General features: G+C 42.4%; 1 protein-coding gene across 1 annotated transcript in view; it reads left to right on the top strand.

The window, feature by feature from the left end:
• The window catches only part of LOC310767382 (uncharacterized protein), a 37,381-nt gene that overhangs the window by 3,112 nt on the left and 19,527 nt on the right, over positions 1-14,742 (top strand). The window contains exons 5-8 of the mRNA XM_083624252.1: positions 292-485; positions 4,012-4,072; positions 5,987-6,126; positions 7,228-7,328. Of these exons, the coding sequence (XP_083480378.1) occupies positions 292-485; positions 4,012-4,072; positions 5,987-6,126; positions 7,228-7,328 (496 nt within the window). The remainder of the gene's footprint in view (positions 1-291; positions 486-4,011; positions 4,073-5,986; positions 6,127-7,227; positions 7,329-14,742) is intronic.

Raw genomic sequence — 14,742 nt, 5'->3', positions numbered from 1 at the left:
CAGAGAGCAAATTGGTGGGTCCTTGGCCAATGGAAAACAAGCCTTTAATGAAAGGTTCTATGCCAGGTCGCCAGGTCATGTGACTGAGTGGACTGGGCTTAAGATCCAGTCTAAGTTCCCCGCTCCCCATCCCACCACATCCTCAGAACACCCTTTTTGGGGTGACTTTCAAAAGCCTTTGCTCAGTCAGTCTCAGTTCAGCCAGGATGAGCAAGTTATGCTGGCATATCTTCAGCTGAGCCAGGTTTGGGGCTGTTTATTTGTTTATGTCTTCTTGTTTATATTTTATAGGTTTAAAAAACTTTAGTGCTGTAATGTGGCTTTTACCTGGTACACAGCAAGAGTGTCTAAATGTTCTAAAAAATGGTCATCTGCTGGGACTTTCACCAGGGGGAGCTCGAGAAGCACTATTTAGTGATAAATCATACAAACTTATATGGAAAAATCGGAAAGGTTTTGCTCAAGTGGCTATAGATGCCAAAGTGGTAAGTACTATTCATATATGATTATACATTTGGACACTTCTGAATGCATATATGTTATCAAACAAAATAAGAAGCTAAACAGCTAGAAGACATGTTATGTTTTTTAACATAAAAATGTTGTTAATCGATCATCTAAAATTATAATTTTCATGTGCATGGGATTCACTTAATATAACTAAGATCCATGCTGTAAAATGAAGTAATAGCGATCTACCAAGCAATTATATTTAAACTGTTACCTGTGGTTATGCCTGTTATCTGCAGAGAAGATCCAAGATGCCCAAGTATCAGTCTGTAACTGATTTCAGGGCTTGAGGCCACTGTCCTTCTGAAGTAACTTGATTATTAAGGGGATCAGGACTTGCGCTGGTCCTTCCATTTGCATTAATTCTCATTTCTCGGTCTATAAGATCCACCTTGTGAAGATAAATCTCCAGTCTCTAAAAGAATCTTTTGAGGATTTTCCCCATGTAAATATCATATAAATTAATGATTGCTGCATGCAAGCACTACTATTGTGACCTCTGTTTTCTTCAGAATAAAAGGAAGACTACAAGGCACTAGTTAAATTTCAAACTTCAGCTCTGAATATCTTTATTGACTTAATTAAACTTTCTGAGTAAGTGATATGCTTTTTAGCAAGGCAACTTAAAATATTTGAACCTATGTACATTTTATAGTTAATACAGTACAGTACAGAGAAACTATGGCCCTCCAGTTGTTTAGTTGAATTCTAACTTCTACAAGCCCCACCCTGCGTGGTCAGAGGTCAGGGTGGATGGGAGTTGTGGACCATCAACATATGGAAGGCCACATCTTCCTGGTCCTACACACAGCTGTTCTGTACATTTCAGAGTTAAATAGTGGCACACTAGAAATTCAAATTAAATCCAGACATGTGGAAAATTAAGCATCTTAAAAAAGTATCTTTCTGCTTCAAGAAGTGCTTTGAGCGGTGAGAAATAACTGATTAAAACATACCCATTTGGAATACTGTAAAAAGGTATGATATAATTCTGCAGAAGTCCGGCCCTTTGGAATCCCATTCTAGTGCGGGAGAGAAAAAAATGGTAACACATTTTAAATGAAAACAATGGGTCTTAATTGCATTTTATTGTCTTCTGCTCTTGAAAGTGCTAATTGAAGTCTTCTGCTCTTGAAAGTCAGGAAGTGCTAATATTGACTGAATCTAGAAAATTACAACTACCCGATAGACAAAGATCATCATATTTTTAAAGGATATTTCCATTTCATAATTAAAAGATTGATTCTTGTTTTTTTAAAAAAGTATGTTGCAACATGAAGCCTAGTAGTATTTGTACAGTCATATCTCGGGTTACAGATGCTTCAGGTTGCGTGTTTTCGGGTTGCGCACCACACCGAACCCAGAAGTACCGGAACGGGTTACTTCCGGGTTTCGGCGCTCGCCCATGCGCAGACGCTCAAAATGACATCACACGCACGCGCAGAAGCGGCGAATTGCAACCCTCACAAGCGCAAACGCGGCGCTGCAGGTTGTGAACGCTGTGGGTTGCGAAGGTGCCTCCTGCACTTTTCACGTTTGCAACCCGAGCGTCCACTGTATTGTAAACCGCCCTGTGATCTTTGGATGGACAGTAGAGAAATTTCATAGATAATAATAATAAATAATAGTATCAAGTTAGAATGGAGAGAAGATTTTTCGTTAAAGAGAGCACAGGTTATAACAAATAAAGGTATCATGTTCACTTCAGCCACTGATGTTAAGTTTTACCAGTTTTGCAAAACTTGCTTAAAAACATGAGAAAGCCACACTACAAAAGAGGTGTTTGCTAATATGCCATGGGAAATGTTTGTGTGTCATCAGTTCTATTAAAAATGACAGTCTGTCTCAGGATATCCAGCATTCACTGTACATGCTACCTTCTCTATCTTTTAGCTGTCGAAAGTCTCGCATTGCCATCTTAGCTGATTTCTTGTTGCCATAGCCTCAACTACCAGAGTAGCCTGGGAAGATGCAGGCATTTGTTTCTGAAAATAATATATGACCTGTAAAAAAAGGCCCAAGCTGTTCACCATTTCCCTATTTTTCACATATTTCTAAACAACAAAAATCCCCTGTGCTGCAAACAGAACAATCTGACAATCCAAAAGCAACACAATAGGCTAATAATATGATTACAACACTTTTATATTACTACTGAATTGTATCTTAATTTACAATCAGATAACATACAATATATACATGGTGACACCAACTAATATGAGTTAAGAAAATGTCCCAAAGTAAGGGATTTTTTGGCTAGTATAACATCACAAAGAATCACTCAAGCTTGAGGCAACATGCCTTCCAAGGTAAGTGTAAAGTCAGGCAAAGCACAACATATGCAGTGTTTTGCAGGGAATTTGTTGAAGCATGTTGGTGCTCCAAAAACAGCAGTCAGATTGTCACATATCTACGGCATGGTCTTCATATGACAAATTGTTACATAAAATGTCTACCTTAGGAACACGCATTACCTGACCAAAAGAGCCAAGGCTCCCCACCCACATGAAGAGGGCGGGAGATTATTCCTGCTCCTTTATCTAGTCTAGCAATGCAAGTTTCATGTGATGTCATCACATTAGCAAGTTTTGCAACCTCTTGGCCAACCTTTGCAGAACGAGGGAACTTGCAACATGCCATATCATGTCTTTGAGCCTCAATGTGCAGTTTATAGAAGCTTTAGAAGGGGAAGAAGAATAAAAAAGAGAAGAGAAAGTAGAACTTTTGGTGAGGAGAGTAAAACAAGACTCTGAAAAGGGTCAGTAAGTTGAGCTTAAATCCTGACAAGACAGAAGCACTGTGGGTGAGCCATTCCTGTGTTTGGGAGACTGGTTGTGTTTTGGATAGGGTTGCAGTTCTGCTACATATTCTGGGGGGTACTTTAAGATCCAGCTAGGGTAGGAGTGATTTTTATCCACTTCTGTTGGTCTGTTGTCTGTGACCGTTCCTGAATTGGGATAGCTTGACTACAATTTTGAAACATTGGCAATTTTGACTATATAATATTGTAATGCACTATTTGTAGGACTACCCTTGAGGTTGGTTCAGAAATTGCAGCAAGTGCAGATTTCTAGAGCCTGGTTGCTGGCATCTAACAGTTGTGTTGAGGAAGCCACTGGCTACTAGTATGGCACCAAGTAGGACTGAGCAATATCTGGTTTTCAATATTGTGATATTTCACCAGCTAAACATTTGTTATATACTGATCTATCACAATGTATGAAATAAGGATGCAGCTATGTAGAGGCTTCATGATTTCCCCCGCATTGTGATTTTTGCGTAGCGCACGCACACACACACACATTATTATTCGCAATATATTGCCAGGTCAAATATATTTTGGAGCCAAGGTAGACTGTAAGAGTGGTTTGCCAGCTGGGTGGGAACTTACAGAATTCCTTTCTGGTAGCATCAGCTACCTGTGTGTATATTTATTCTCAAGATAAAGACTGAACTTTAAATATGCTAACTTAAACTATCATCTTTTCTCTCCTCCCTTAGCCCATCATTCCAATGCATACACAAAATGTTCGGGAAGGATTTAGGATCTTTGGACGAACAAGTAAGGCATGCAGATATTTAGCTTGTACTTTTAAAATGTTGTGTTCTCCAGCCTGCAGCTCAGTGCCTGCTTCAAAAGACTTGCATAGCACTTCCATGAAAATAAATCCTGTTCATTAAACAGAGTGGGGAAGCTTTTGCTAATGCGTTTGTTGGAGCAGCAAACTCACATGCATGCTAGGAGCTTCATGGTGGGTCTGGACATTTGTTGTAATTTTGGTACTAATGTGGACTTCTAGTTTTAACTTAAAATCTTTAAAAACTATTCCTTCTCCTTAAGTACTGGGAGTCATCACATCTTGGCTATGGGCAGAGTCAATTGGTCAGGATAACACAGGCAGGGCTAGGAAGCTTTTCCAACCAGCCCTGGACCTCACTGTTGAGCTCACCAGAAGAAGATAACAGCCAGTGTTTTCTTTTCGCTTCCCTTTAATTCAAAGGTGTTTAATGCAGAAACATTCTTCTCAGGAAAGAGAATAAGCAGAATATACTGCATGGCTCCACCACTTTCTCCTCACAGCTGAGAAAGGTGTTTTCTTGGGGCACAAGCCAAGTGCTCAAGTGGCTTTCTGCCTCCTTCTGCCAGCCCACACTTGCAGGGAACAAGCCAGCCTCAATACAAAGTGGCCAATAGGTTCTCTTTCCCTCCTTTGTCCTAAGCAGGGAATGAACCGCTGAGCAAGGGAGCCAGCTGGTTGGCCATCTTTTGCATTACCTCAGCAGCCACAAAAACCTCATCTCATAGCACCTAGTGCCCATGGATGCACAGAGAGCAGAGGAAATTAGTGGGTAATTCCCTTAAAAAGTTGGGAGGGAGCTCTCTTGTTTTACACCTTTATTTTTAAACTAAAAACTATGAAAAGCAACAAAGTTGGCTTCTGCCTGCTTTACCTCGTTACCTGAAAGAGGCAAAGCCCAAACACTTTGGAGAAAGATAGCTCATTCTCTCTCCTTCTGAACAAGCAAATTCCCTTTTACCTTATGTGATATGGGACTGGAATGTGGCAAGAGCTAAATAGTAGTACTGCTATTGATCTCAGCGGAATATAGCTTTGAAGAGTTTAGTATCAATTAAAGCTCTAGCTAAAACCTTTATAGCAGGGGTCAGAAAACCTTTTCTGCAGGGGGCTGGTCCCCTGTCCCTCTGACCTTGTGGGGGGGCTGGACTATATTTTGAAAAATAATAATGAACGAATTCCTATGCCCCACAAATAACCCAGAGATGCATTTTAAATAAAAGTACACATTCTACTCATGTAAAAACACACTGATTCCCGGACCGTCTGCTGGTTGGATTTAGGTGATTGGGCCGGATCTGGCCCCTGGGCCTTAGTTTGCCTACCCATGCTTTATAGCTTTTTGAGCTTAAACATACATGATTTGAATGTACAAAAGTATTAAAGATGTGTATAAACCTGTGCCTTTGGAATAGGATTGATAAGATTCAGATTAAAAATGAATGTACATATGGATATCCCAAAAACATTGAATTCAGAAAATGGTCTCAGTATGCAGAACCCTTCACATATGTACAATGCTGCATATTTACCAACAGATGTTTTAATTTCTGAAGAGCTACTTTCTTGATCTGCAATGGAAGCTGTAAACCTTAATTAGAAGTCTTTCTGGGTGCAGGCACAGCAGTGAATTCAAATCCACAAGGACTCCCTCAGTAACTTCCAACAGGATGCTTTTGTGTGCTCATTGAAGTAAACAGCAAAACCCTTGTAATCAGAGTACATCAATATATGTATCCCAGCAGTGGAGCAATGGACTGATCCTAGTGAAAAGAATTTTTAGATTAAAAAAAATGATTTTCCTTTTTTTTTTCAACATAAAGGGCACTCACATTTTTTTAACAGAAAGAAAACTGATATCTTGCTTGTTTCTTTTTTGCCCTCTGGATTTTAAAAAGGATTCACTAAGTGGTGTTTTGAATCTCTTCGGGTGCCTTTTCTTCCTCCATATGGTGGATTTCCAGTCAAATTTCGTACATATATTGGTAAACCCATTCCATATGATCCAAATATAACAGCTCCAGAGTTAGCAACAAAGGTATGTTTTCTGCTAAACCAATATAAAACACCAGCAATACTGTTTCATTATAAATGTGCACTCAAAATATTCCTATTTAAGAGAAATGAGTTGTTAGCTTTAATAGCTGGTAATACATTTACTAAGCCCTCTATTAAAACAGTTTGAAAAGAGAAAGTGTTTTTCTAAAAACATGTAGGCTGCAATGCAGTATTGTCACCTTTAGAACTATATTGCTAAGCCATTTGGAGGTTAGAGCATTATTAAACATAGGCTCAAGTCCTAGAATTCTAGTTTTATTTGTACATGACTATTGCAGCCTTTTATTTGTTTGAAAATAATATCTATATTTGTTTGAACAGAGAGAATCTGTCACAAGGTTTATGTCAGGAGTGGGTAGAAAATTGAAACTGACCATGATCTGTCACCTGGGCATCTAGTACCTAGTGCTGGTTGCTATGATTTTCTTGCAAGGAAAGTTGGTCTGATCAAGCAAGGCATTTATTTTGTTCTTGATGAACAGTTTGTGTGTGTGTGTGTGTGTGTGTGTGTGTGTGTGGTGACTTGACAAAGATTAGGTTGACCCTCATTTTTAGCTCCTGAGTATGCATACGTTATTTGCAAATCAAAATGTGTTGAACTTTCAAATACTTATTGATTAGAGAAACTTGAGATGGTGTTTTTTAAATAAATAAACAGATAGTGTTATTGTTTTAAATAGCATTAGTTCAATGTGGCTTATTCTACTCAGTTCCTATGACACTGGACAGTATATGATACAATATTGATGTTCATGTTTAATAGCCTGTAATAAGGTTATCAGTTAGGCATGTTACTTGACTACAATTGCCATAATCTCTACTCACTGGCTAAACTGGCTGGTGCTGAGAGCTGCAATCCAATAACTTCTGGAGGGCATTGGTTACCCCTGAATTAGGGTGAGGCCAGATCCTAGTCGTCATCCCCATGAGCTGAAGGAGTTCAAATGAGGAATCATTGTTTGTATATAGATTCGTAGACTTCATATGCATTTCACTATAATTTTTCATGTGGATTAATTTACATGCCCATGGAGCTGTAGTAGTGAGATGCATAACTTTCCCCTCTTTTCCTCATTTTCAGAGCAAGGCAGCACTCCAGGCATTAATTCAAAGACACCAGCAAATTCCTGGAAACATCTATGATGCTTTAATGGAAAGATTTCACAAAGAGGAGAAAAAACCCTGAAATGAATTATTAATAAATTTCAGCAGTTTTTTCTCTAATCAAATATATAAACTTTGTCTCAAATAACTTCAACAATTCCTCCACATTAACATTGAGTATAAATGATCTGCAAAAGGACGTTATGTACTGAAAACAGAGATGATTTATGTACTTTTGTAACCTAATAAAATATTTAATAAAAAAATTTTTGAAAAAAATTTCGGTCTGTGTCCACACGAAGTCTCTCATCTGTGACCATATATCAAAATAATATTTCATAGTTCTTTTCTCGTTATGATTTCATTAATGTGCACCCAGTTCCATATCTTCCATTTCCTGTTGTGTTTACTGTGGTTTTCCATCCTGATTTTTTTAAAGCCCTTCCATTTACACTTCTTCCATTCTTTTCCCACAAAAATCCCCAGTCTTGAGGTAACACCTGGCCAGAGTTTTAGACTTAAATACCGTATTTTTCACCCTATAGGATGCACCGTCCCATAAGGCGCACCTAGTTTTTTGGGGGGGGAAATAAAGGGGGAGAATTATTTTTTTCCCCAGGCGTGGGGCTGGGGTGGGGGAAGCCCAAGCTTCCCCCGACCCCAGCCCCCAGAACAGGCAACTCTCCGCAAGCCGTGGGAGCCCAGTGCCGGGCTCCCACGCCTTGTGGAGAGCTGCACCCAGCCTGGGCGCGCTGAGCTCAGCACGCCCAGCCTTCGGCATGCAGGCAACTCTCCGCAAGCCGCGGGAGCCCAGTGCGGGCTCCCACGGCTTGCGGAGATCTGTGCGAAGCCTGGAGAGCGAGAGGGGTCTGTGCGCACTGACCCCTCTCGCTCTCCAGGCTTCAGCGAAAGCCTGCATTCGCCCCATAGGACGCACACACATTTCCCCTTCATTTTTGGAGGGGAAAAAGTGCGTCCTATGGGTCGAAAAATACGGTATATAAAATTTTGTATTTTCATGATTCAGTTATCCATTTTTCAATTCCATGAAAGGGTTTATGTACATGTGAGGATGTGTGTTCTAAGAAAGTGTGTGTGTGTGTGTGTGTGTGCGCGCGCGCACGCACGCAAAAATGTCATTTTATGCCTTATGCATTTAAAAGCAACCCTTAGCAAGAGGGATATATGTGGAGGGGTGGGTTTGGAGGTCTAAAAATCATGAGCCTTGCTGGATTAAAAAAATGAAGCCCTTCTAGTACAGGATCCTTTATTCACAGATGCCCAAGGGAAGCCAGCATGCAGTTGAGATGCATGCGTATACAAAGCTGTCCTAAGAGAATACTGAGGCCATGGCCAGAGTTAGATATGCTGGGTAGGAGGCACGGTACCTGTGCTTTTGAGTGTGAGCCTATTGGTTGCCAGCTATGGTGGTTGCCAACCATCAAATCACCTGACATGCAACAGCCCAAATGCTATTGCATATTGGCAGTGGCAGGCACTGCAAAGAGCAGCTGCCACGTGAGAACTGAGCTTACCTCCTCCTCCCATTCAAAAAGTGCCTGCCTGCCCATTGCTGAACACATCAGTCCAGGATGTGGCACAAAGTGGTCAACACATCGAGAAGAGGGACAACTTCTGCTCTGCTACTGGTATACCTATTCCTACAGAAATCTTTTTATCACTGGCTGCCTTGCCCTTTGAATCAGTGGTGAGTTGTGTTTAATACCCTCAGATTCTCTGTAAACTGGAAGAGCAGGCTACTCAGAGGTTGGTTGTTCAGATAAAAGGCGTTAGAAATGCTAATATTTATGACAAACTAGCTCCTTGGATGGGAAATTTGCAGAACGCTAATAACTCTTGACTGTTAGTCCCATTATATAAATATATGAAGGGTAGTTGTTTTGTGGTGGTAGGGAACAATTACTGCTTACTCCCTTCTGCCTCTGAGCAGATTTCCAGGGGGGTTTCTATCACTGACTGAAAATGTATTAATTGCTGGTAAAAAAAAAAAAAAAATAGAGATGTGGTTTGTTTGTTTTTTTAAGATTTATTTTTTCAAGTTCTGGTCAAACTCAAACACGCTGGATTTTTCTGGTGAACAACCAATATGCTAAAGATTGTAGAAGGGGTCCCCGCCCCCCAGAAGTGATTTTGAAACATTTGTATTGCACCTTCATCTGTGCTCTCAGAATACTGTTTTTCTTTTTCTGGAACAAGATCGCAGTTAAAACTCAAAAGCAGACATGCTTTCTATTATTGGATGAGGAAAGCCTTTTAACACATCACCGTTGCATAATTTTTTTAGCTCTACCACTGTGGTTTTGTGGACATAAATATTTGCAGGTAAGAACTGAGAATATATAGATGTTATTTCTTTTTCTGTAAAGAAATTAAGTCTGGATCCTGAGAAAAATTGTGGGTGTGTGGAGCATGTTTCAAGGGTGGAAAGCAATATGATGTAAAAATTTATTGTCAGTGATAATTATAACTGACACATACATTAAATAGGCACACCTTAGTGATCATTCTAAGTATCAATAGATATCAACGTCACTTTTCAGCTTTGTTGCAATACATAGAAATGAGGGTTTCGTTCTGACTGCTTTTTAAAAGATATACCGTATTTTTGCTCCATAAGATGCATCTGACCATAAGACGCACCTAGTTTTCAGAAGAAAACAAGAAAAAAAATATTCTGAACGAAACAGTGGATGTATGATTTTTGTGGTTCATGCTGTGGCCACAAACATGTGATTTGACGGTGAGTTTGGGGTAGCCCAATGCAAAAATCCTGAGGATCCATGTGGATCCGTGCTTTGTAACCATGTTTTTGCGCCATTGCGGCCCCATGCAACAGTGGGTGCATGATTTTTTTGGTGCAGGCTGTAGCCATGGACATGCTATGTGATCTGATGGTGAATTTGGGGTGACTCAATGTAAAAATCCTGAGGATCCATGGGCTTTTACCTCCCCCCTCTCAGGCAGCCTCCTTTATTGCTAGCATCCCTTATCTCGCTTCCGATCGCTTGCGATCAGTGGCTTTGTTTCAACACCCACTTCCCTCTTTCAAAAAACAACAACACCATGATCTCCTTTTCGCCCCTGGGCAATTCGGCTCCAGGGACCACACATTCACTCCATAAGACACACAGACATTTCCCCTTACTTTTTCGGAAGAAAAAAGTGTGTCTTATGGAGCGAAAAATATGGGTATGTGTATTTTCTGTTTATTTCTAAGTAAGCAATGTTATATACAAAAAGAGCAACCAATAAAATTAAAAAGTTTGTATTTTTCTTTGGCATAGGAGGTTAGTCTGTTGGTCAAGATTTTTGACCTGAAAGAGGGCCATGAACGAGGTGGGGTTTCATTTCAGGAAGCAAGGGGCCCAATGATACTTTGTGCCCAAGAAACCCCAGAAATCTAGAGGCAGCCTTGGGTTCAGGACTAAATGAACAGTTTCCTGTTCACTTACTCCCAAACCCCAGCTGTCTGCACAATAGGTCAACTTATTCTATAACACAAGATCAGTGGTTCCCAATTTGGGGTCCGCGACACCATCCCCTGCCAGGGCCTTGCTTATCTTGGTAATAACACAATGAAAGCCACAATAATGATCCACGGATCACTCAACCTCTGCTTAGAGAAAGAGGGCACTGCGCTTACCTTTCCAGGGGCTGCCGCCACCACCGCTTCTTGTGTAGCAGGTAGGCAGAGTGAGCTCGTCTGCTCCACTCCCTGGTCCACAGGAGCACTATGGGGGTGGTGGCAGTGACAGGAGGAAGAGGCCGAGTGGCGGCGGCTCTGCCAATCAAATGCCATGCCTGGTTTACCTCAGCGCGGCGCGGGGAGGTCTCTACCAATCAAACGCCACTGAGGAAAACCAGGCACGGCGTTCGATTGGCAGAGCCCCCGCCACTCGGCCTCTTCCCACCGTCGCCATTGCCGGGAGTCTCGGCTTTGTAGAGGGTTCTTAAATGGCCAGGGGGGTGGGGGTGGATTTAGGACCCAGGCGGGCCTGATCCACCCGGGGGGACTGTACTTTGCCGACCCCTGTTCTACTTGTTTTCAATGACTATCAAGTTTAGAGGACTCTTCCACTGCTTCTAGGTTAAGGTTACCAGATTTTTTTCAATGAATCCGTGGACACTTTAAATAAATAAATAAATAAATCACATTTGGGACATTGATGCTGCAGCGATGGCGGTGGCAGAGGGGCGGCCACTGCCTTGACCTCAACCGCCACGTTTCCCCTTCCTCTGAGGCTTCTATCTCCTTTCTCCATGATCCATGAGCCTGGGCAGCCCCTGAGTTGTTGGTTCTTTGGTGGTGGGGAAGTGGTGTGCGGTGGGTCAGGCATGGAAAATGGAGGAGGGCCGAGAGTGGCAGCAAGGCTCGGGCAGCGCAATGCCTCCCTTCTCACTGGAGCAGCCCCAATCCCATTCCTACCTGCGTGCAAGCAGGGGGGGGCAAGGATCCCTCAGCTGGGAAGGGAGGCTTCCCGTTGCCTAACTGAGCGATCCCCCCCCCGCCACCGCTTGCACGCAAGGAGGAGTTGGGAGGCTGCTCCAATAGGCAGCATGAAACCTCCCTTCCCAGCTTAGTTGCTAGGGTCAGGGAAGGTGGAGGCAGCATCTTAAGAGCCCCTGAAACCACCATCATATGGAGACTTCCGAGCAGCTCCTGAAGCCAGCCAGAGCCAACTGCTCTGGGCTGCTGACACAGCTGCTGCTGCGTTTCCCGGGGACATTAGATGAAATCCGGGGACATTCCGCGGATGGAATTTGTCCGGGGACTTATTCACAAATCTGGGGGCTGTCCCTGGGAAACGGGGACATCTGGTAACCCTATTCTAGGTGGGGTTTCAAGTGACTTATGAGTTTCGGATTCATGTCTCATCTTGGAAGTCCAGCAGGGGAAATACCTAAGCAAATTGCCATGTTTAGCACAATAGCTTTCCCTCTGATGATTTAATTTTGTGCTAGGGCTGGGCAATACTTTCTTTGCAACATTGTGATATTCTTCTTCTTTGGTGATCACTCATAGTCAAGTAAGATTGTCTTCCATAAACACAGTTTTAGCAATGAGTCCGTAAGTGACTGTGGAGGCCAATTCTGGATCCACACTTCCTTCCACAGTGGGGACATTGGTTCACAGGCGAGAGTTGATCATGGTGTGGATTTGCCAAGTGCTCCTTCCTCTTAGCACGTTTCTCACTTGCGTCCTGAGTTCAAATGTCTTCAAAGCCCATGACAGTGCTGGAGTGCTCGCAGGCAAGTGTTTCCCAATTGTTGGTGTTTATACTACATTTTTTTTAGATTTGCATTGAGACAGTCTTTAAACCTCTTTTGTTGATCACCAGCATTACACTTTCCATTTTTAAGTTCGGAATAGAGTAGTTGCTTTGGAAGACAATAATCAGGCATCCACACATGACCAATCCAATGAAGTTAATGTTGAAGAATCATTGCTTCAACACTGGTGATCTTTGCTTCTTTGTGATATATCAGCAGCTAAATACCTGTATATGCTGATATATCACGATGACTTCGAATTTATCTTGGCTGCTGCATCTGAGATACATGGCCCAGCCCTACACGGTGAGAAAGTCCCAATGCCTCTTAAGCTCAAGTGCGAGTCGAGGAGCATTGGGGCTTCAATGAACTGCTCAGCTGTGGGGTAGAAGAGGCCTCCTACCCCACAGTTGAACAGCTCCCATGCCTAAGAAGGCATCCTGCCCCCCAGCTGAGGGAGCCTGGATGCTTCTCTGGCTTGCACCTGAGCAGGAGAAGCACTGGGGCTCCCTATATCTGGGGGTGGGGTGGGGTTGGAACCCTTTAACAGAGCCCCCACCCTGCGGACTAGTGCAAACAATTGGCAGGGTGGGGTGTTCACTAAAACAGCTAGTTTAAGGCACGGGCAGCTGTGTTCTCCTCAGCTGAGCAGTTTAAAGAAGTGGAGGGAGAAACAAGCTGCATCAGTGCCTCGCCGATGCAGCTTGTTTCTCACTCTGCAGTAGTATGGGGGCAGAGTGGGGTGGCAGCTTCACTTAGCGGTATATCGCTGGTGAAACTGCCGCTGCTCCTTAGTCCCTCTGGTACCGGTGCCACTGGAGGGAGTCAAGTACGTTGGAGGTTTCACTCATGATATATTGCCGAGTAAAGCCGCCATCACGGTCTGCTCCCATGCCAGTCCTGGGCGATGCATCAATGCATTGCTCAGGCCTATGTAGTGCAAAAGGCAGCCTGTGTGGATTTTTTTTCTTGTTTTCTGTGGAAAGCTATGTAGATACATTTTGGGGTGGGAGGAAACAGATATACGGCAGAATCCTAATAAATTCAAAAGTTGGTTCTTATCAGGTAATCAACAATGATAAAAACCTCACTCCAAATAAGTACTGTATTTGACTAATTAATCTCTTTAAGCCAGGGATGAAACCTGGGCACAGAAGGACTAAATAAGTTGTTGTTGTTGTTACTACTACTACTACTACTACTACTACTACCAACATTACAAAATTCCAGCTGTTTTCTACACAGTGTCCACCAATACTTTATCAAGCCCTGACCAGGCCTTCACCTATGTCTTGAAGGTGCAAGATCCCTCAGTCAGCAGAACCACATGCTACAAAGTTTTGCTAAAATGTATCATCTCAGATTACAAGTAGGAAATAACATGTTTGAATACTCTCTCATATAAATAGCCTTCTGCATATAGAACACTGGCAAGTTAAGGACACAATTGTTTGTTTATTCAGTTGTACTCGAGCAATGGAGACAAGTTTTTCCCACTGTCTGGAGATAGGCATTTTGTGGTAATATCACAAATTTTATGGTCTGCTTTTTAGTATACCTAAAATCCTTTGCTTATTAGGGGCCACCCCAAATTTTCTTCAAAAAATTGCTTTGCACAGGTAACTACTATAGAGTTATCAAAATTTTCAAAAGTAGGGGGTCCGTGGCTTGGCTTTTGAAAAATAGGAGGTCCTCAGTAATTAGCTAATTGGGAACCACTGCACTGAACTGTAGCAATTCAAAGCTGAACATCTAGCCAGAGGCAGATTTAGGGGAACACAACTGGTTCATGAAGCCTCAAGGGCACCACAGTGGGCGCCGCAACTATGAAGTACAGTAACTGGGAGGTGAGAGGCAGGGGGATGTGGATTTTGGCTTTGCACAGGGCGTCGCTTGAATCTGAGACCCCCATGGTATGCCACTGATCTAGACCCAGAATGTAACAATACTGTACTTGAGGAACAAGCATTTCCTAATCCTTAATTCTCCTCCTATGGGAGATTGTGATTCAGCATGGCCCCAACTTGTTTGTTCTAATCCAGGATGTTCATGATTGTCCCAATACACCTATGCAAAATAAACACATGGATTTCATACTTCATACACAGTGCCGGATTTACGTATAAGATAAACAAGCTATAGCTTAGGGCCCCACTCTCTTGGAGGCCCCCCAAAAATTTAAAGGGAAAAAACCCCTGGA

The sequence above is a fragment of the Podarcis filfolensis genome (genome assembly GCF_964270895.1).
Source record: "Podarcis filfolensis genome assembly, chromosome: 7".
NCBI classification, from domain to species: domain Eukaryota; kingdom Metazoa; phylum Chordata; class Lepidosauria; order Squamata; family Lacertidae; genus Podarcis; species Podarcis filfolensis.
This window is presented reverse-complemented; position numbering and strand designations above follow the sequence as displayed.